Here is a 22,366-nt window from a genome sequence, read left to right as displayed (position 1 = left end):
AGAAAGAGGAGAGCAAGAACTGATCTGGTTTTCTCATATTGACCTACCTCATAGGTTGCTGCATTTGTTTCCTATCACTGCATAACAAATTACCACAAACTTAGCAACTTACATGATATACATTTATTACCTACTTTCCTTGGGTCAGGAGTCCAAGCCTAACTTTGTTGAGTTCTCTGCTTGAGGCTCTCACCAAGGTACAATCTAGATGTTGGTCAGGTTGAGGACTCATCTGGAGGCTTGACTGGGGAATGACCCACTTCCAAGCTCCTCCTAGGCTGTTGGCAGAGCTTTTGTGCCCATGGAGATAGGACCGAGGTCCCATTTTCTTAGTAACCATTACGCAGTGGCCACCTGCAGGTCATAGAGGCCACTCACAGTGCCCTGCCATGTGGCCCATCCCACAGGCAGTTTCTATCAGGACAGCATGACTTCTCCAAAGCCAGCAGAAGTTCTCCTTTCAGTCCGCTGACACTGAGCTTTACAAGCTGTTACCTAATCATGAGAGCAAATGCTTCCTCACCTTTGCCATATAATGTACAGGCATGCCTGTCTCAATCGGTTTGTCCTATTCTGATGACTAGAAGTCCCATGGCACCCAGAGGAAGTACAGTCTCCTTAGGTCACTTGGGTGTCCTTGGAGAATATTCACAGTTGTGTGATAGAGGGCTCCTGAAATGAATCATTCTTTAATAATATATTTAAATACATAAATATATCTTTAAATGAATTTATAAACATATTTCAGAACAATTTAAGCAGCGTATTATTCAGTTTTAAATAATGGGGTTAAGAGTACATTTAAAACTCGATTTAATTTATATTGCTTTTATTTTTAGAGAAAATCCTCAGACCATAGCTCTTGAGCAGATTCAGGCATGCTCATACAGGCTGCATCCCACCCTGAAGGAGTTAATGTGCCTCTCTAAAATTGTCTAATTTCTTTCATCCTCATCAGTAGATAAGACCTGTAATTTGCAAAATGAATCCATATTCTTGAACAGTGACTGAATAAAAAAATTTGAGTATTTTAATAATTCACTATTCAATTATCTTATGGTTGTCGACTGCTCATAAAACAAAAAAAAACATAATATAAAATAACATAGATCATAATATTAGTTACAGATGACAGCTTCCTCTGTTTTTTGTGGGTTTTTCTTTAAAAAAAAAAAAAGGTGTTAATGAATTACTCCAGACTGATTTCTGACATAATTGCTAGGATTGCACAATATATCATTCTATATTTATGCCAGAAAATTAGCATCTGTGATTCATACAGCAGTAGCTTTCTTAATTTTATCATATACTAAGTAGATGATGTTTAGGTTTTCAAAATAACAGGTGGTTCTGTACCTTCTAGACTGAAAAGAATTTACAATCCTGTCATTGAATTAGTGAATATTTCAAGGATGACACTAACTATATGCATGTGGGTTTATAGCAAAATAAAACTGCAACTCTGACAAGCTCCTAAATACTGCAAATGCATCAATAATTTCAAGCTGAGAAATATGACTTTTAATAAATATGACTTTTAGCATATTTTTTTCAAACATATTTTTCCATGACAAGTACACAACACTCAGCACTTAATATTCATTGTCTAATACCAAAAGGCAGCTATAGATAGTGTCAGTAGAGGTTGTTGTAATATTTCCTGCACTTGCGCATACTTTATGGTATCATTGCAGCTAAGAGCTTAGATTTGTAGACATTTTCTGCCACTTTATCAGTGACCTTGGAGGCATTTCAAAGCCTCTTATGATGCAAAATTACAGTAGAACCCACTAAATGTGCATGGACTAATTTGCTCAATACCTAATATACAGGGATCATTCAAAAACCAGTAATGATACAATTTCTCATCAAACTAAATCATTTCTGGCCAGTGCCCGTGTTTTTTTTCTCTTTTCTTTCCTCTTTTTCCCCTAAACCACTGCCCTGGGATTCACAACTCATGGCGCAAAAAACAGCAGAGTGCTTTCTAATTTGTGAATTTTTAATTCATATTTAGTGATGCCACTTTCTTCTCAGATCAGGATGTCATTCGGACTCACTTCAGTGGGGATTTTTGTTTTCATATTTGTCTTTTAAGTTAGGAAATAGGATCATAGGAAGATTAAGATGTTTGTCCAATGCAGTGCACTGCTGAAGTTGGAATTAATGGGACCATTACATGACTTAATTCCTAGTCGTGCTTGAACATCTCCTTTCTTTAACAAAAGCTTAGTGTGCTTCTTATGAGTCAAGCATTCCTGAATGTGTTTTATAAGACCTTTCACTCATTTGACTGTCAAGGCAGTCTTAGGCATCGGGTAATAGAAGTCTTCCCCAGTGTATAGGTGGGGAAACTGAGGCCCAGAGCAGTAAAGTAACTTGCATGAAAATACCTAGTATGTTGCAGAAGCAATTTGGCTCTGGAATCTATACTTAACTACTGTCCTATGCTGCCATTCTTTCTCAGAGGTGGCTTTTCGCCCCCGTCTAGATCAAAAACACATGAAATAATGCCCAACCACCCCGCCCTGTGATCACGAGAGCTTCTACTCTGTGTAACGCATAGAATCAGTCACCAAGAAAGATTCAAATAAAGAGCATGGGCTCCCAGAAGGCAGCTAGAATGGTGCCATATACATGGAAGGTGCTTAGCAAAATATTTGGAATGAAAAAATGATCAGGTGAATAGAGGAAGGAATTGATAAATTCATGAATTAAACATGCACCTTGTTTTAAAGTAGCTTTTAGTCTAAGAAGACAGATCATAATTCAGATGAATAAAAGGTTGTAATGTCTTTTTAGCTCTTTCGGATTGTTCAGAGAAGCTTTTTATACATAAAACTATTTCAATCTAGGTGAAAGAGATTTGCTCAGTTTTAAAATATATATTGAAAAACGCATGCTAAAATCTAAATTAAACAAGCTTTTTCTGCATGGCTCAGTCTTAACTGCATGGCTCAGTCTCAACCCAGGTTAATTTGGTAGAAGTGAAAATGAATTATTTTACAGAAATTATTTTGCTAATTCAAGTGAATTAGCATGCCTTTTCCATAGGGGAAGCATTTTTATGAGAGCAAACTGAGAAGCAGAATTAAGAATGGAGTGTGTGGGGGGGTGGGGGGTGGTTGTTGAAGGTTGTTGAAGGTCCCTGTGTCTTAAAAATACCTCAATATAGAAGTACTTATATCAATAACATGCTGAGGTTAATAGAAAGGATTTGGTAGATGAATTTTTATTTCCTTATTATTATAAAAATAATGGCATGTTTATATTTTAAAAACCATAGGCCATTCAATTTGCTTTAAAAAAGAGATGGGCAGATATATTCAAGAAGGGAAACTAATATAATCAAGAGAGGAGAATAGATTTTCATACAAAGACTAATACAAGCTAAGGGAAAGGAGGAAGAAATGTCAGTGTGTGGTGATGGAGAGGGTTGGGTTATTTTATTAAGATTGGAAAGTCAAGGCCTGAGAAGGGAATTTCATCAAAATGTATAAAACCAAGAAGGCTATAAAATGTTGCCATTGATTTATTCAATAAATCCAAGTATCCTATAGCTCAAAGATCTACTCATAACTTAGAAGTGGCCTGACTAGGGTGGCTCAGTGGTTGAGAGTCAACCTATGAACCAGGAGGTCACAGTTCGATTCCTGGGCTGGGCACATGCCCAGGGTTGCAGGCTCAATCCCCAGTGGGAGGCGTGCAGGAGGCAGCCAATCAATGATTCTCTCTTATCATTGATGTTTCTATATCTCTCTCATCTCCCTTTCTCTCTGAAATCAGTAAAAACATATTTTAAAAAATTTAGAAGTGGTTGTTTTAGCATGTGTTCTAAGTATATTTCACAGCAGATAACAAATTCAGAGTGAAAAGGGAAGCTCCCTAATACGTCCTGAAGATAACGTGAGATTTGCACACATCCCACAATTTTGCAATCACTATCATGAGGGCCAGTCAAATGCTTCTATGCAGCATGGCCCCGGGTGAAAGCTCCATTAGAAAAAAACCTGCCAGACTCATTGATTCTTGAGTTAATATGTATATATTTCTTTAGAGTTGCTTATTATGGAGACAAATTATGAAATTGCCTAGTGACTTATATTTTCTAGGTTTTTTAAAAAATTTTATTTCAGAAGGAGAGAAAGGGAGAGAGAAAGAGGAGAGAAATATCAATGTAAGAAAAATTGATTGGCTGCCCCCCATGTGGTTGCCTTCTGCAGGGATCAAATCTGCAACCTGGGTGTGTGCCCTGACTAGGATTCGAACCCATGGTCTTTCTGTGTATGGGCAACACTCCAACCAACTGAGCCACACCAGCCAGGGCCATTTTCTGTTTTTAATTGTCTGGAAATAGTGAGATGATTATAATACAAGGAATGAGACAGGAAGAGAATAAGAGTATGTAGGGGTAGGCATTCTTAACAACAAAACTAGACCATGTTCTGAGCCAATATGTATAAAGCAGAGGGCAGGTGAAGGCAAGTGTGAAGTGAAATTCAAAATTATGCATCATGACTGCTAATAGTCAGAGATGAGAGAAGGTCTTGCAGGAGAAAGAGGTTGAGATTGTTAACCGAAGTGGGTGTGCAGAATTGCTGGAATCACAAATTGCCATGTTTAAGGACACATTAACTTATGGGGAAGTTCATCCTAGATTTTAGTGATCCGTGACATTCTTAACTAGACCAGCATGATCCGTGATATGTGAATTTTTAGAAATACTGTTTTAACTGCCTGGATTTTATGGATTCTTCTGGTTATTCGGTCATTTCTTCTGAGTCATTGGTATGTACATTTTCCCTTCAGTAAATTTTACTCTGTTTTCTAGACTTCCCCTGGCAAGCTGTTCTACTCATTACTTTTTCCTCCTCTCCATAGGTAAGCATTTACAAAAAGTGAAGTCCCCCACCCCCCATAATTTTTTTTAAATTTTATTATCTTGGCTATTATTATTTCTCATCTCCTTACCATGTTTGATGGTATTTCTGGTCTTTCTCAGATGTCCAACTCCTTACCCCAGTGACTCTCCCCATGTTACAAACAACTTTGGTGATCATCCAGGTCCATGCTGTCTTGGAATTCATCATGCCAACCTCAGCAAAACTGTCTTTCCAAGCTGTCACCTTTCATTTTACTAGCTATTAGTTGCTATGAAAGTTGAAAAATAGAATGAAACAAGAATCTAGTTGGAATCCAATGCATTACTCCCTATGATAAAATACAAAGCTAGACTGGCAGCAGGTGATAGAGAAGCATCAGCATGAATCATACACATCCTGGATGGGATGACACGTCCCAGATAGATGGTTGCCATCTGAAAGCTTTGTCTCTCAGGTCTGTGTTTGGAAGTCAGGGTGGTGCACATCCTTTCAACCTCCACGATTAATCTTTTCATACTGGCTGATAGATGGTAGTCATGACCACACCAAGAATCCTAAACCATGATACTGTTTCTTTTTTCTGATTCTCCACTCAGAATGAAATGGCTCAGTACTAATAGATAAGCATCCCCTTATCCCTTGTCATTAAGAAATCCATAGTCAGCTTTTTAAAAAACACCAGAAAGAGCAGTAGGGTTGGCTTATCAACTGTAATTATTGCAATAGCTCCTCCTCCCTTTCCTAAATATACTACTTTCATTTTGGAATAAATTTGGGTTTACAGAAAAATTGTAAAGATATTACAGAGCTCTTATAAACTAGTTTACTCTACTGTTATCCTTTCCCATTACCATGGTGTATTGGTAAAAACTAAGAAACCAACATCAGTACATTACTGTGAACTAGACTCTAGACTTTATTTGGATTCCACCAGCTTTTCCATTAATATTATTTTTCTGTCTAAGGATCTGTGCGGTGTACCACCTGATTTAGTTGTCATGTCATACCAGTCTCCTTTTTCTGTGACGGTTTTAGCCTGGCCTTGTTTTTCTGGATCTTGACTGTCTTGAAGAGTATTGGCTGGCTTTCCTGTAGACTGTCTCCCAATCTGTGTTTTTCTGGGCCTTGTTTTATGATTTAGATCGGGGTTCTGGGTTTGGGGAAAGAATGGCACAGAGGTCAGCTGCCCTTCTCGTCGCATAGCATCAGGGACCTGTGATGGCCACATGGTATCACTGGGGATGATAACCCTCACCGGTTGGGTAAGTAGCGAAAGCCTGCCGGGGTTTTCCCATGAATTTACTGTTTTTCCTTTCCAAACTCTTCTTAGGAAGGAACTTACTAAATCTAGCCTCCTGATTGTCTCCTGAATTCTCTTCTTAATGGCTGCAATCAGCTCTATGACTAAGACTAGCATGATTATATCACATTCTCTGTTAATTCTCTAATACGTGTCTAGATAGCTGTAGCAGGCAATGTCGCCACGTGCTGCTGCCTGGGGGATGACCTCCTCCTTTGAGAGCACAGATTGATTACTCAGAGAGAGGTCAACAGTAAAGCCCTCACAGTCCCAGCCTTCCCATTCCCTATCTGTGCCCAACAGAATTAGACCCCAGAAGAAGTTAATTATTTATTCATTTAATCCTCGCCTGAGGGTATGATTATTGATTTGAGAGAGACAGGAAGAGGGAGAAAGAGAGAGAGAAACATCAGTATAAGAGAGAAACATCGATCAGTTGCTTCCTGCCCTGATTAGGAATTGAACCCACAAGATTTCTGATATGCGGGACGACCCTCCAAACAACTGAGCTACCCCGCCAGGGCCAGAAGAGGTCATTTAGATGTTTGGATTATGACATAAGTGGGTGGCACAGAGAGCAGAAAACATCTCCTCTAATTCATCTTGATTTTCTGTTCATTTTATTTTCTAGTCATTCTCAAGTGAATTGACTTAAATACCATATTATGGTCTCTTCGCAGACACAGGTGTAGTCAGAAAAAAACCTAGAGTCCAGAACTAGTCAACTTCCATAACTATATCTTCATGCTTATAACAAAATAGCTACAGAATCCCAAAGTACATATTAGGAATTTAAAAATGTTCGTGTATATGTGGCATGGAGCTCTGATCTCTGTACAGGTAATTTCTTCTCTGGTCAAAATATTTACTTGTGAATATAGGACATTACGTACTCTTTGCTTCACACAACCAAAGGGGTGAGAATGTTGGCTTCCTTTTCATTTGCAGAGTAACACATTTTTTACATTCTCAAAGGGAAAGGCCCCAGTATTGTGTATTTTTATGTTTCTATCCATTATAGTAAAATAATTCTTTTTGATGGAATTAATAATTACTCCAAAGAGGAGATAGCAATAGGAATTTTCAAATATATCAAAAATAAAGTTGCATATACTGAAACTGCTTGTCCATGTTTTATAACTCTGCCTTTCTATCTTATTTTCTTGGTTAGTTTAATTGATTTGTTACCTCTCTTTCCATATTAGAAAAGTTTATCCTTTGCAGTATTATGAAAAAAATACTGTTTCAGCTTATCATTTATATTTCAGTCTCATTTATCATACTTTTCCATTCAGAAATTATAGCTTAAATGCAGTCATGTTTTTAATATTTCTCTTCATGTATGTTGCTTCTGTCATATTCCAAGAACTGCCACCCCTTTCAATAGCTTAATTAGCATATTGCCCTTGGTTCTTCTTGAGCAGTTTCCAGGTGTTTCTTTTTGACTTTTGAACATTTATTCCTGTACGCTGCATTCTGGACTATGTTTTTTCTGACCCTCTTTACTATGGCGCAGAGAAATTTTAAGCATCTCACCCGGTATCACACAGAGAGTACCTGACAGAGCCCAGCTGGGGCTCAGGAAGCCATAGACCTGTCCAGTGCTGTCAGAGCTGCCTCTTGCTTGCTGGAGATTTGGAGATATTTCAGTGTGAATTTTCATCTTAACACTACTGAGGCTTCCTATGCAAGCACAATCTATCTTTTTGCTTGAATAGAAATGAATGTTAATGCTTGAATTTAATGCCAAGAGGCACCAGCCTCTGTCTTGCCCATTTTAATAAACTTCAACATTTGATGGGTATCATCTGCTATATTTTGTGTTCAGGTAGAAGAAGAGGAATGTTCATACAATGTTTTGACACTGGAAAAAGTATGGAGATAGTGGGTATTTATATTATAATAAGGCCATATAATCAGTAGTGAGCCTGGCATAGAACTGTATTGTTTTAACTTCCTAATTCCAAACTCCTCTGAACCGCATTATGTTTCAATCCAGCTATTACTCCTGGACTGGATACTGAGGCTGTCACCGGGTTCCAAATTCTGTCTAAAGTTTGGATTAATCAGTTTCAGAGAAAAAAAGAGAAAAAAGAAACAAGTAAAAAAAAAAAAGAAGAAGAGAAGAGACAGAAATGGAAGATATTGTTGCTTCCTAACATGATAGAACCTGAGTGGTAGTGAGTTTAGAGATTAACCTGTTTACACCCTGGAAGATATTTGCCCAACTACTAACTGAAAGAGAATATAGATCATCTCATAATTCTTTTCTCTTTATTTCATAAAAAATACCATCCTCCCTAACTGGTTTGGCTCAGTGGATAGAGCATCGGACTGTGGACTGAAGGGTCCCGGGTTCGATTCCAGCCAAGGGCACATGCCTGGGTTGTGGGCTTGATCCCCAGTTAGGAGTGTGCAGGAGGCAGCCGATCAATGATTCTCATCATTAATGTTTCTATCTCTCTCTCCCTTCCTCTCTGAAATCAATAAAAATATATATTTAAAAAATGCCATCCATTATTCCTCTTTGTTTAAAAAATGTGCTTATTGATTTTAAAGATAGAAAAAGGGAGAGGGAGATAGAGAAACATTGATGTGAGAGAGAAACATTGATCGGTTGTATCCCATATGCACCCTGACTATGGATTGAACTGGCAACCTGGTCATGTGCTCTGACCAGGAATGGAACTGGTGACTTTTCAATACATAGGACAATGCTCAAGCAACTGAGTCACACCAGCAAGGGCCATCATACCTCTTTCTTGATCAGGGTGAACGTGAATACAGGAAAAACATATTTTTTGCTTTGCTATAATTGCAACCAGAAATCAAACTTAAAATATATATATATTTCAGAATTTCTCATGTGCTATGTTACATTTTGAATTATTCTATAAATTTATCAACTGTAATTCAAATTGATGTGGATCATCAGTTAAATCAACACATTCATAATCTTTTTTTTTTTTTACATATTCTAACAAGACTTAAAAAAACATTCTTTCTGTAGGAATTACTTTAGTTCTATTTAGAGTGGCCAAGGAGAATCCTGGCATTGGATGCACGGCCAACAATTTATGATTATATAATGTCTCAATTACCTATTTTGTTTGCCTGCTTAATGGATTTGAAGTGTGAGTGCTAGGTTCAGGCCAATAAGGCTCTTTTATAGTTTAAAGCTTCACTGTCATTGTCTTCACTGCAGTACATTAAAAAAAGAAAACGCAATGAACTTACATGGTTTCAAACTGTCCATGTTCACCAAATTCCCATAAAGGATGGAATTGTTCTCTCTCCCTCCCTCCCTCCCTCTCCGCATCCCTGCTCTCTCTCCCCGGGGTTTAGCTAGAATGACAAAGCTAAAATGAAACAAGGATCTAAGGAAGCATCTTTCATACATGCTCCCTCTATGGCCCCCTGGTGCCTTGCAGAAGCTTCAGCAGCAATAGGTTCTATTTATATAAACTTAATTGGAACAAGTAATAACTTACCTGAGTTTTATATCCTCTTATATTGTTTTTCTTATTTTTATTTTTCTTTAATTTGTTTTGATGGCTATAAAATTCAAGGGCGAATAGCTAGAAATGAGAGCCGACTGTACCGAACACAGATGCCTCATAAACTCCCATGCCCTGCAGATGCACTCCTGGCCTGAGTGCCTCCTCACACACCCGCTCTCCTCCTGCCCATCAGAAACACAGTGCTTGGTGCACCTGTCATCCTGAGACTCTCATTCTCAGAGACATTTCATTGGAGCAAACATTGGAACTAGCTTACCCTGGCAATGAGCATTCCCACAGCTACACAGGCTGTAACTTTAAGTAAGTAAATTTAAATTTTATGTTAAGTCCCATGGACAGAGTTAGAAGTTTGCCATTAGGAGAACCCACTGAGCCATCAATGTGATTGGAACTTTATTTTGTCACTTGGAATCCTGAAACAGTAAAAGTGGTTCTTAAAAGGAGCTATACTACTAAAGGGAGTAGCTTAAACCTTTGCTTCTTTTTACTTAATTTATATTATCTTCAACGTACCTTTATTTTTTTAAAATATATTTTATTGATTTTTCACAGAGAGGAAGGCAGCGGGATAGAGAGTTAGAAACATTGATGAGAGAGAAACATCGATCAGCTGCCTCCTGCACGTCTCCTCCTGGGGATGTGCCCGCAACCAAGGTACATGCCCTTGACCGGAATCAAACCCAGGACCCTTCAGTCTGCAGGCCGACTCTCTATCCACTGAGCCAAACCAGTCAGGGCTTCAACGTACCTTTAGTTGAGTTCCTTGCTGGAAAAATTCAGGCACTTAACAAAATAATAATAATAAGATTCCCTAGCACGAATTCAGTTATTTTTTCTTAACAACACAGCTTGTTGCTATTTGGCTCTGGTAGTTGTCTTACTACCAAAGAGGAAAGCACGGTTTCTTAAAGCCTCTTGATCCGAATCAGCAATGTGTGTGTTCTTCGCATGCTCTTCACGGGCCGCGGAAGAGGGTTGCATGGCAGCTGGGACAAGGCACCATATGGCTGGGATGAGGTGAAGGATGATAAAGGCACGTGAGGGAAGGCAGGGGAGATGTCACAGCTTGTCAGCCGTTCTCCCTAGAGGAAGGTCTGGTGACAGGAGGATGATTGAAATGGCGCGTTTGGGGTCCCTGGGCATGGAGAGTAGATAAACAATGACTAGGAATTCAAAGGCATAAACTCCAGGGAAAGGATGGAAACAAAGGGATCTGGGGATTGGGGAGAAGCATAGTCACCCTGCAGTTGGTGAAAGACGCCAGGAAAAGACATTGATGGGAGAGGTGATTAAAGGTGGCCTTACGGAGCCTTGGATGGTGACAGATGGAAAGGGTACAGTGATTGGCAAGAAAGTGCAGAGAAAGAGAAGAAGCCTGAAATGAAGTATATTCTTGTAGGAGCAGGCATGTGGGATGACAAAAAGGGCAAACAAAGGATGATGTTTTCTCTGCCAGCTGGTACAGGAAATTGGAAAGATACTGAAGTGACCAAGTCCTGTCCTTGCATGGAGGAAGTACCGTGTCCCCAGCTTACTTCACCTATCGAGTTAGCCCAAATTCTTCCCAAAGCCTTTCCAGGAGGGGCTGTGGATCTCCAGCCGGGCATCATCTCACTGGCCCAGCAAAGGCAGACTTTCTGCTCTCTGGACCTAAAAACAAATAGTAACAGCCATTCATTGTATACAACTCATATGCTAGTTCCTGTGGGGAGCCCTTACGATCTGTTTCTCACCAGCACTTAACCGTGCGTGTTAAATATTTTGAATCGATTTTTAATCAGTTTTCAGCTCAGAGAGGCTAAATAACTTCGCAATTCACATACTCGCAGAGTGTCAGAGAACGGATCCAACATCCCTCTGTTTAATGACAATTTTCTACACAAATCCGTCTGTGTTTACATAAATGAGGGAGTAGCCGCCTTCCCAAGCTTCCTGTGGTCTTTGTTCCATCTTGGATGAGCTCTTTAAGAGGTACTTTCCTAAGTAAACAAGGTGAAAATAAAGAAATGAGGTATTACCTCACACCTGTCAGAATGGCTATCATCAACAAAGGACAACTGCTGGTGAAGATGTGGAGCAAAGGGAAACCTAGCACACTGCTGGTGGGAATGCAGACTGGTGCAGCCACTAGAGAAAACAGTATGGAGTTTCCTCAAAAAGTTAAATATGACACTGCCATTTGACCCAGTGATCCCACTTCTAGGAATATATCCTAAGAAAGCTGAAACACTAGTCAGAAAGGACATATGTACTCTATGTTCATAGCAGTGCCATTTACAATAGCAAAGATCTGAAAACAGCCAAGTGTCCTTCAGCAGATGAGTGGATAAAAAACCTATGGAACATTTACACCATGGAATACCATGTAGCTGTAAAAAAGAAGGATCTCTTATCCTTTGAGACAACATGGATGGACCTGGAGAGTAGTGTGCTAAGTGAAATAAGCCAGTCAGAGAAAGATAAGTATCACATGATCTTACTCATATGTGGGATCTAATGAACAAAATAAACTGATGAACAAAATGGATCCAGAGACATAGAAACATGGAACACACTGCGGAATCTTAAAGGGAAGGCAGGGGTGGTCGGGAGACATTAACTGGTGAACTTATATGCATAGCCCATAGACACAGACAATAGTGTGGTGAAGGCCTGGGAGGGGTGGTGTGGGATAGACAGGGTCAGTGGGGACAAAAGGGGACATCTGTAATACTTTCAATAATAAAGATAAATTTTTAAAAAAGAAATTATTAAAAGCATACAATGTATGCTTTCATATGCATACAATGTACAGATTTGAATATAAAAGCATTTATTCACACATATGTTGGTTGACCAGTTTACCCAATATTTGTCTTCTCATTTTGTCTCTTGCAAAGACTTCATACTCTGAGAGATGCAGCTCCCTCTGCTGATATGACAATATTGTCCAGAATTTGTTTTTCACCTTGTCCCTGTGTATGGCCATAGGTAATCTTTCTTAGGATACAGCCTGGGCTCTTTGATGCATGGTCCTGGGATAAGTATCAGACTTCTGATATCAGATCCCCAGGTTTTCCTCTTGGAGGCACAGGTCAGCCCAAGCCAGTGTTTCAGGCTTTCTTTCTTAAAATCTTCTCAGTGAAAGCATTACTTGTCTGGGGAATTATTGCTGCCTAAACACAACTTATCCTTTAGTGTATCATTGGCTTTCCAGAACATTTTCTTCTCTCCATTTGATCCTAAATGAAATATTCACACCCCATACCTACATTCCCCTGGAACCTTCTTCTGAATTTAGTTTTGAAATGTACATGTAATTTATTAGCAGAGTTATAATTATTAGCATAACCAGCTTGCAATAATAGCTCAGGTCCCTCCCCAGACATATTCTCAAGTACCCAATTTAGAGGGTTCTGGCAGAGAATTTTCTAGTCAAAGTCTAATCATTATAATTTCACAAATTTGCAAAGCCTTTCATTTTGCTCACACTGCAAGGATATATTGGATGCCTAGGGTGTTTCTAAACACACTGTGCTAGGTTTGGGGATTAAAGTGGTAAACCGTTTAGTCTTGGTTCCTCCTCTTACAGAGCATATAATTTAGTAAAGGGCACCCAAAAGTGAGTAGGCCATTACAGTGCAGGGTCATAAGTATCCTGAGAGGACACTTAACCTGGTCCTAAAAAAGCCCATGATAGAGGCACCTAAGCCAGGGTAGGGATCAGTGAGTGACAGCTAAACTGAAATCTGAAGGGCAGGGCAGCAAGGCAGTTGGAGGGAGGTATTCCAGCTGAGGTTGGCGCACGTGAAAGTAGCAGAGAAGAAAGTGTGAGGTCATCCTGGAACCGAGCAAGTTCAGTGTGGAGAGCTGAGAGCCAGCAAGGAAAGCCTGTGGAAGCCCTCAAGCCTAGCTCCCTACCTCCAGGACCTCCCCCTGGATTTTTCTCAGGCCGCCCTGCTCCAGGCAGCTGGGGAAGTAGAGCTGGAATGGAGGAGCAATGCTGGAGGTGAGAGGACATGGGTCCTTGTGGGAGAATCAGAGGCAGGGAGAATAAGGAAATGAATTAAAACAGCCCTTCCATGGTGCCTTACACATAGTAATTCCTCCATGGGCATTGAATGGATTAGTGATTGGATACATAAATTTATTTTACCACAGAATATTCATACAAGTGGGATCCAATGTCATAGTGTGAGTACTGTGATCATTTATGAAATGATAAATAGTTTTTGGGGGAATAGGATAGAAATGGTTTAGTTAGAAGTGAGTTCTGATTTCTAAACAACCACCCTACCAAAAATTTAGCGTGGAACTTGTTTGTATGTAAGTGCCTGTCTCATATGTTGTAATTGTCTAACAATTTAGTTCCCTAATCTCTCAGGGCAAAAGAACATGGTCTAAAAATAAATAATTCTTGCCCAGCCCTGTGGCTCAGTGGCTGAGTGTTAACCTGTGAACCAGAAGGTTAAGGTTCCATTCCCAGTTAGGGCACATGCCTGGGTTGTGGGCTGGATCCCTAGGAGGGGGCATGCAGGAGACAGCTGATGAATGATTCTCTGCCACCATTGATGTTTCTATCTCTTTCTCCCTCTCCCTTCCTCTCTGAAGTCAGTAACAATGTATTTAAAAATAGAAAATGGAAAAATAATAATTCTTATAAGCATAATAATAGGAACATGATAGACATTCAATAAAAATTGGTTATTCATTTTTAGATACTAATCCAGTAAATTATTTTATGTAAAAAGGAAGATTCAATGAAATATTCTAGTTTATTAACATCTAGTTCATATTCATTTAAATGAAATATTGTTTCAAATCACTTTTTTTAAAAAACACAAATTTTAAATTGTCTTCGTTTTATATGGTTCTTAATACACTAGCTCAAAGGCCCTGATTCTCTAAATTTGAAAATAAGTGAAGCTTTATAAAAATGTTATTTTGTTATTTTCAAATGTAAACAGCCACACTTCTTTTTGGTAAGGTTGTAAAATTAATTTCTTAACTATAAAAACTTTAACCAAAATTTAAATTTTATCTGCTTCTCCATTAGACCATTAAATGCTAGAGTTTGGTGTCAAGAGAGCACCAACAAGAAAAAAAACGCCAAAGGCAAATAAATAAATGTTTGCTCTTAGGACAATTAAATGTTCCTGTCATGTCACTAATGTTATCTGGTTATATTTTATTTGTATTAAATCTTCAAGATAATAAGGAGATACACGGAAGAAAGCATCTAGCTGACCTGATAGTACTTCAGTTAACAACATGGGGAGTGACAGTGGAAAAAGCCTATTTGTTGTTTGATATTTAATGCAAATTAAATATTTTTGTGATTTTGTGAATACATTTTATCATCTTTCATATGCCTCATAGAAGTGGAGGTCAGATACTGTTAATAGCACAGATATAAAATAATACTCATATAACAACATAGTAAAAATTTGACAGAACAAGTCTCTGGTATGTAGACAAAATGTAGCTTCACGGAAAAATTAACCCAATAATATAATTATTACCAAGGCTATTGCAATGACATCATAAAAATGTTATTCATAGTTTTTTTGTTTCAAAACTATCTATTCTTCCCATTTATATTATCTTCAGAAATCACCTCTTATTCCTGGATTTTGCTATGATAATTTTTTTTAAAGAGGTTCTTTAAAAAAAAAAAAGACTATGTTAGAGTGTGACAAATTCGCCTCCTCTTCTCCATGACAACAGAAGTTGTAGCCATGGCAACAGTAATGGGCCAGAGAGATTAGGACCAGAGTGGAGATTAGGCCTCCAAGAGCAAAGAAAAGGAGTCCTGATTGGTTCCTTATTGAGTGAGACCTCTGTGAAGACAAGTTACTGTTGAGAGAAAGCATGGAGGATTAGTCAGAACAAAATTAATTTCCCTGTGTAAAGCAAGAAGCCATTCCTTTGTTAAAAATGCGTCCCTTCCTTTTCATATAAGGACCATTTAAATTGAAGTAAAGAGTCCGTGATCAATTCTTTTCTGAGCTCTATCTGTGCCTCGGAGTGTAGACCAGCTCTGAGAGAAGGCACTGGGGGAAGCTGGAGAGAAGAGCATTCGAGTGGAGAGACTCCACTGCTCTCCTCCCTGGTGTCCCTGAATGGATGGGGACCCTACTCACTTCGATGTGATATCATCTATAAGGGAGGGGCTTTGGGACAAAAAGGATTTGAAATTTCTCTCTTGTTCTTTTAAAAATTATTTTCTAACTTGAAAATTTTCCTAAGATTTTTCAGTCATCACTGATCACCTTTTGTGTTTAAAAAAATCTTTTGTAAAAATAGTCCATAAGAGTCCCCTTTTCTTTAAACTGATAAAATGTACAGGCATTATATTTTGAAGAAAAGTCCAATGATTTCACATCAGCACATTGATAAATGGGGTATTTATTTTTGAAAGTTATGGACATGAAAGTGCTTAGTCAAATGGTATGAATATTTTTCATTTTAAAGAATTTTGCCAGATTGACTTCTGAAGTCTGTACTTTCACAGGCTTCAGCTGAGAGCGTAAGGGAGTGGAACTCCATGGCCAAAACCAGGTAGTAACACTCTCTAAAGTCTTGCTACTCATAATAAAATAGTCTTGCTATTTTATTTTTTAAATATGTTTTATTGATTTCAGAGAGGAATGGAGAGGGAGAGGGAAATAGAAACATCACTGATGATGAGAGAATCATTGATCCCCACACTGAGGATCGAGCCTGCAACTAGGGCATGTGCCCTGACCTGGAATCAAACTGTGACCTTTTGGTTCATAGGTCAATGCTCAACCACTGAGCCACACTGACTGAGTACAGACGGATTGTTTCAATAGACTTTATTCAGACAGACATTTTTAGATTTTATTTTAATGCACATTTATTTGTCAGGTTGAACCTTATTTTAAAATAAGATTCCTCATTTTATTGATTTTTTAGACATTCTTTATAATTTTATAGATATGAATTAGTACCTGGTAGATACATATTTTGTGAATGCTTTTGGTCCATCTTGCCAAAGGAAAGGCACCTAAGTCAAGAGGAAAGTGGGAGTCAAGTGAATGAGATGGGTTTCTCATGGGTGGGAGCTGCCTGTGCCCTGGTCCCAGGGAGTTGCTCTTGGCTCAGCAGGCACCTTCCCCCTTGCCTCTCCACTCTGCCGCAGAGCTCGCTAAAGAGCCAGGAGCTCATGGAAGCTACCAGGGACCACGCTCCTCCGGGCCTAGCAGGAGGGTTGACATGGCATGGATGCTCTAGAACATATGCTGAATGAATAGAGCCAATGGTTGCTGCTTACTGTGGACACCTACAAGCCTCTAGGTCATCCGTGGGCAAACTATGGCCCGCGGGCCGGATCCGGCCCGTTTGAAATGAATAAAAGTAAAAAAAAAAATACCGTACCCTTTTATGTAATGATGTTTGCTTTGAATTTATATTAGTTCACACAAACACTCTATCCATGTTTTGTTCCAGCCCTCCGGTCCAGTTTAAGAACCCATTGTGGCCCTCGAGTCAAAAAGTTTGCCCACCCCTGTTCTAGGTGGCAGTATTTTTGCGGTGATAAGAATGCACTAGGTGGTATTTTTGCGGTGATAGGAACGCACTAGGCGGTATTTTTGTGGTGATAGGAACGCACTAGGCTACCATGCAGGATGGCTAACTCCCTGGGAATCATCCTCAATGAGTGGAGGAGAGTAGGATGGTAGATCAATGCCCCAGCCTGCTTCCTTCAGGAGTGGATCGCTCAGAGGTTTGTGACACCCTGACTCCCAGAGTCCCCAGTGGGGCTCCCTTCAGTTTCCACAGCAATAACTGCCAGATAGCTCTCTCCCTGCTGCCTCACTTCCCCACTCCCCGAGGGTGTTTCCTGGGATCACCTTCCGAATAAAGCATGTGCACTGGAGGCCTTTTCTAACTCTCTTTGTGGAGGAAGCCAAGCCAAGGAAAGTGGTCCACAGCAGCCAGGCCAGCAGGCAGACTGAGAAGTTTGGTGTTTCTGAGGGAGGAGTAGGCCTGGAGGATAATCAACAGTAGAGTGCTGTGACCAGACGTGTCCTTTACAAGCTTATTCTGGACGCTGCACAGAGAACACCCGTGTGGGAGGGGAGTGGCAGGGGGAGCAGGGGAGCTGGAGGAGAGCATGACATTCTGGGGAGAGAGTGATGGTGTGGCTGTAAGTGTGGCCGTGCAGATAAAGTAAGTTGTCCAGGAGCGGGGACCCCAGAAGGGGCGAGTGGGAGAGAGTCGGGAATAGGAGACACAATTGGGGTTTCGGGCTGTACAGTTGAGAGGACAGTGTAGATATGAGTGAGTTAAGCAGCCTTGGAGGGGACCGGCAGTGAGTGGGGAGGGAGGGGATGAATTCCCTTCATGGCGCTGGTTGGCGCTGTCCAAGGTGTATGCAAGTAACAGGTTTTGTCAAGAGGGTTGATATCACCCATGTTTTGGACAGAGGCGCTGCATATCCAGGCATCAGCCTTCCACCCTCCCCTCTCCACTCTGCCACAGATGATTGGCTCTGCCCCTGCTAGTCTCCCATTTATTTCTAATGCTGTGCTGATCAAGAAAGCCAGGGGAAAGTCTATCAATGAAGACATGGGCTGGGAAGCCGCAGAGCCAGAAATCACTTTGAAAGCTTTCTGCAGTTCTTTAAAACCTCTCCCTCTGTATCACCTGTATGTACTGTAAATTGATAATGTTTCTGGAACCGCTGGGAAATGAGATGGCCCCCGCCCCCCAAGTGGTTTTCTAGCTAACAGGGGTGCAGCTCCCAGCACCCAGCCCACAGACAAAGAGAATACAAGAAAGGAGGCTCCCTTTTATAAGAACTGGATACAAATGGAGCACAAAGACAGTCTGAAGATTAAATGTAGGAAAATGGGCTCTTGTGATTTGGGGCCAGAAACTCACATTCCCTAGACCTGGGGGCTTGAACACATAAGAAAATATCTTCCCAGCAAAGGTGAGTTATGAATTCACACACACACACACACACACACACACACACACACACTCAAAAACTTCTAATACAGGTTAGCAATGCCCCAAAAGTTTAAAAAGCCAGTTTTGCAATTGTGAATGATTGAGTTATTCCTATGAATAACAATGGTCAGATTTTGATAATTTTGATAGGTGCAGTTGCCTATCTTTATGTGTCCTAGGATTTTTTTTTTGGGGGGGGGGGTCATTTCCCTTACTAGCAGGTAGTCCATGAGTACTGTTTCTATAGGGTGTCCCAAAATTCACGCAAGAAGTAATTTTGATAGAAAACACAGGTTTATAATTAAAAATTGTAAATTTTTTTTGATTCATAAAGTATATAGTATAAGGTTATGTATGGAATAGCACATCAGGTAAATGGCCTCCACGGCTTTGCTGGAACATATGCAAAGCCGTGGTCTTCATTGGTCTTCATTGTCCCTGCTCCTGGGCCATCATTGGTACTTGGTGATGCTTATCAAATTGAAGGGATTGAAATCAAAGTGCAACAGATATTAGAGTCTGACTCAATAAACCAAGTAAAATTAGGCTTTTATTTTTTTGTTGTTGTTGTTAATGCTCACGCAAAATTCAAATCTTGTGTGAATTTTGGGACACCCTATACTTGTTAGCTCCCATTGATTTTAATTTACTTCTTTAAATTTTCTGTGGTCTTAGGGAATGCATAGGAAAGTTCCTCAAATTATACCAAAAACCGTGTAAACAGGCTCTGAGAGGATTGAGGTTCTGTAACAGCCACTTGGTTACCTGAGGCATTTATCAATACGTGCAGGTCCATGGTCATGTTTCCCCGCTTCACATTTAAATAGGACATTTAGTCTTATTGTCATTGATCTCATGATTAATAGAAACGGAAAAAATGAGTCAAATTAAATATGCGGTTAATTAGCCACCTTTTCATAAACTCGAAGAAATCCTGTTACACCTTTGATTCCGTTTACTGTTTCTTTCCTGGTTTGTCTTCATTTCCCTAGCATCTGTGTGGATGTGCCATTCTGTGTTTGCTGCTGGGTCTGCTTTGCTTCCCTGCCCTTTGCCCACCCGTGGTACTGACACCTCTGACCGCCTCCTCTCCTTCCTCCTCAGCGATCCCAAGCTCCAGTGTGCTCCCTTCCGCTCCCAGAGATGTGGTCCCTGTCCTGGTTTCCAGTCGGTTCATCCGTCTCAGCTGGCGCCCACCCGCAGAAGCAAAAGGGAACATTCAAACCTTCACTGTCTTTTTCTCCAGAGAAGGTGACAACAGGTAGGTGCTACCAGGAGAATTCAGCCTAGCCACCCCTCTCTTGAGAGGTACACTGTGGGGCACTGGCGGCGGCACATTTTGGCAGGGACCTCGGAGCCCTGTGGAATCAACTCTGTGTCCTTCACTCATTACTAAATGGAGACTTTATGACTCCTTTCTCTGTTGGGTTTTTCTTTAATTAAAATATGTTTTTTAAAAATTGATTTTAGAGAAAGAGGAAGGGGGAGAGAGAAAAAGAAATGTGGATGGGAGAGAGAAACATTGATCAGCTGCCTTCTGCATGCCCCCTATAGGGAATCAAACCCAAAACCTGGGGAAGTGCCCTGACCGGGAATTGAACCAGTGACCTCTGGGTGCCTGGGATGATGCTCAACCACCTGCTTCTGAGCTGTGATGCTTGTTTGCTCATATTTATTAAAATCTTTAACACAATAGCTTTCTAAAAGTCTTGGATTGAACATTTACCTCAGATTAGCAATGATTTTGTCAGGCAAATTACTCTGGCTCAGATTATCATGAATCTGCCTGAGTAGTTAATGGTGGCAATAAATGCAAGTGCCATAGTAAACATTTTTTTATTCATCCGCCTCAGTGCTTTCACTCCATAAATCAGGGAGAGGCATAAATCTTAGATCCTGAAAGTCAGAATTCACAGGACACAATTGCTTCAGAGATATCCATCTATCCCCTCTTAGTACCTAAAAATCATTAGACTTGAAAGGGATCTTTTGAATCCTTTTACTTGAATTTCCTTCTACTTGAACAGTTAGAGACGGGTGCTCTGGGGAGGCTGGAATCACATGCCCATGCCCACAGCGTAAGCATGGATAACGGGAGCAGGCATTTACTGAGCACTTACGGTGCCAGGTACCAGACTAAGCATCCGACAGAAGTTGGCTTATCGAATCCTCACAACAACAACATCCCCCTTAAGGAAGAATTTCGCACCTCTGTGACACAGCTAGTACGGTGGTGGGACCAGGGTTTAATACAGGCCTGACTCTAAAGCAGGTGCTCTCAGTGACTACCTAACTTCCTCCCAACGGATTAACCTGGAAAAGAACCAAGCTCTCTTGATATTTTTTAGAATTATGACATGAATTTCCTCTGTAGGCTTATTTCTAATGATTTTCTGACTTGATGAATTAGTTTATTTGCATCATTTATTTACCATATAAAACTTACAGGAGCAAACTTTTTAATTCATGCATAGCATACCATACCTCCCACTTAGTAATCTAAAGTTACTTAAGGAGTGTGGCACAGTGTAGCCGAAAGGGTAAGGCCCTGTGGCTCTGGGATTGAATTGCTTGGGTTTCAGTCCTGGCTCAGAATGTGACTAGTTGTGTGCCTTGGGCCAATTACTGGGGCCGTGCTTTCCGCACTTGGGATCATCATTGACCCAACATGTCACGGTGTGATGAGTATTAAATGAAGTTAAGAGAAAGTGCCTAAGACAGATGCCCATCGCCTGGTGCCCCATAAGCACCTCATTCTTGTTAGCAGTGCCATGTGCAAATCATGGTGTTGGTTAGAAATGGACGTCAGTGGAATGCAGATATTCTCCAATTGATAATTAGAAAGGACTTTATCACTTTCACAAACATTAGCCCATTTGATCCTCAGAAAGCAGGAATGATAATCTCCATATTACAGATGAGCACGCCTTGCTCTGTTCAGAAAGCCTCAAAAATACTGCCTGAAGAGCTACACAACCAGTAAATATTAAAATCAGAATTTAAATGCAAGGTTTCCAGTCCAGTGATCTCCTCACTGTACCATACAAGTAAAAGATATTCGGTAAAAGTGCTACATATAAAGACTGCAGAAGTTCAGATGAGAAAAGTAAAAACACTTTCATGGGCATCTTTCAATTTAATCCCCACCATGACCCTGTGAGGTAGGCAGATAAGTGACTGGTATCTTCCTTTTGCAAATGAAGCAGGAGGGCTCCGAGATAGCTCCCGACTTGCTCAAGGTCACATGCTGACTTTGTGGCAGAACAAAGTCAGGGTCTTCCATGTGCAGGGCTGTATGCAATACAGTGCTTTATGCTGCCTCGGGAAACCTCTGCTCACTGCTTGGGAGTAGAGAGCAGATCTTCATGACTGACATGGAGGATTCCCTTTAGAATTCACTGTGGATTGGACTTTCTTTTTTTTAAAATATATTTTTATTGATTTCTGAGAGGAAGGAAGAGGGAGAGAGGGAGAGAAACATCAATGACGAGAGAGAAACATTGATCAGCTGCCTTCTTCATGCCTCCTACTGGGGATTGAACCGGCAACCTGGGCATGTGCCCTTGATTGGAATCGAACCCAGGACCCTTCAGTCCACAAATCAACACTCTATCCACTGAGCTAGGGTGGTTTTCTGTCATTTTAAAAAATATACATTTTTTTAAATTTATTTCAAAGAGGAAGGGAGAAGGAGAGAGAGA

The 22,366-nt window shown here is 40.3% G+C and overlaps 1 protein-coding gene across 1 annotated transcript in view; it reads left to right on the top strand.

Moving 5' to 3' along the window:
• DCC (DCC netrin 1 receptor) overlaps positions 1 to 22,366 on the top strand; it is a 349,712-nt gene that overhangs the window by 63,330 nt on the left and 264,016 nt on the right. The window contains exon 3 of the mRNA XM_015565696.1: positions 19,770 to 19,926. Coding sequence (XP_015421182.1) covers positions 19,770 to 19,926 — 157 coding nt within the window. The remainder of the gene's footprint in view (positions 1 to 19,769; positions 19,927 to 22,366) is intronic.

This window comes from Myotis davidii, unplaced genomic scaffold (genome assembly GCF_000327345.1).
Source record: "Myotis davidii unplaced genomic scaffold, ASM32734v1 scaffold520, whole genome shotgun sequence".
In the NCBI taxonomy this organism is placed as follows: domain Eukaryota; kingdom Metazoa; phylum Chordata; class Mammalia; order Chiroptera; family Vespertilionidae; genus Myotis; species Myotis davidii.
Note: the sequence above shows the minus strand (reverse complement) of the source record. Positions and strands in the feature narration are given on the sequence as shown.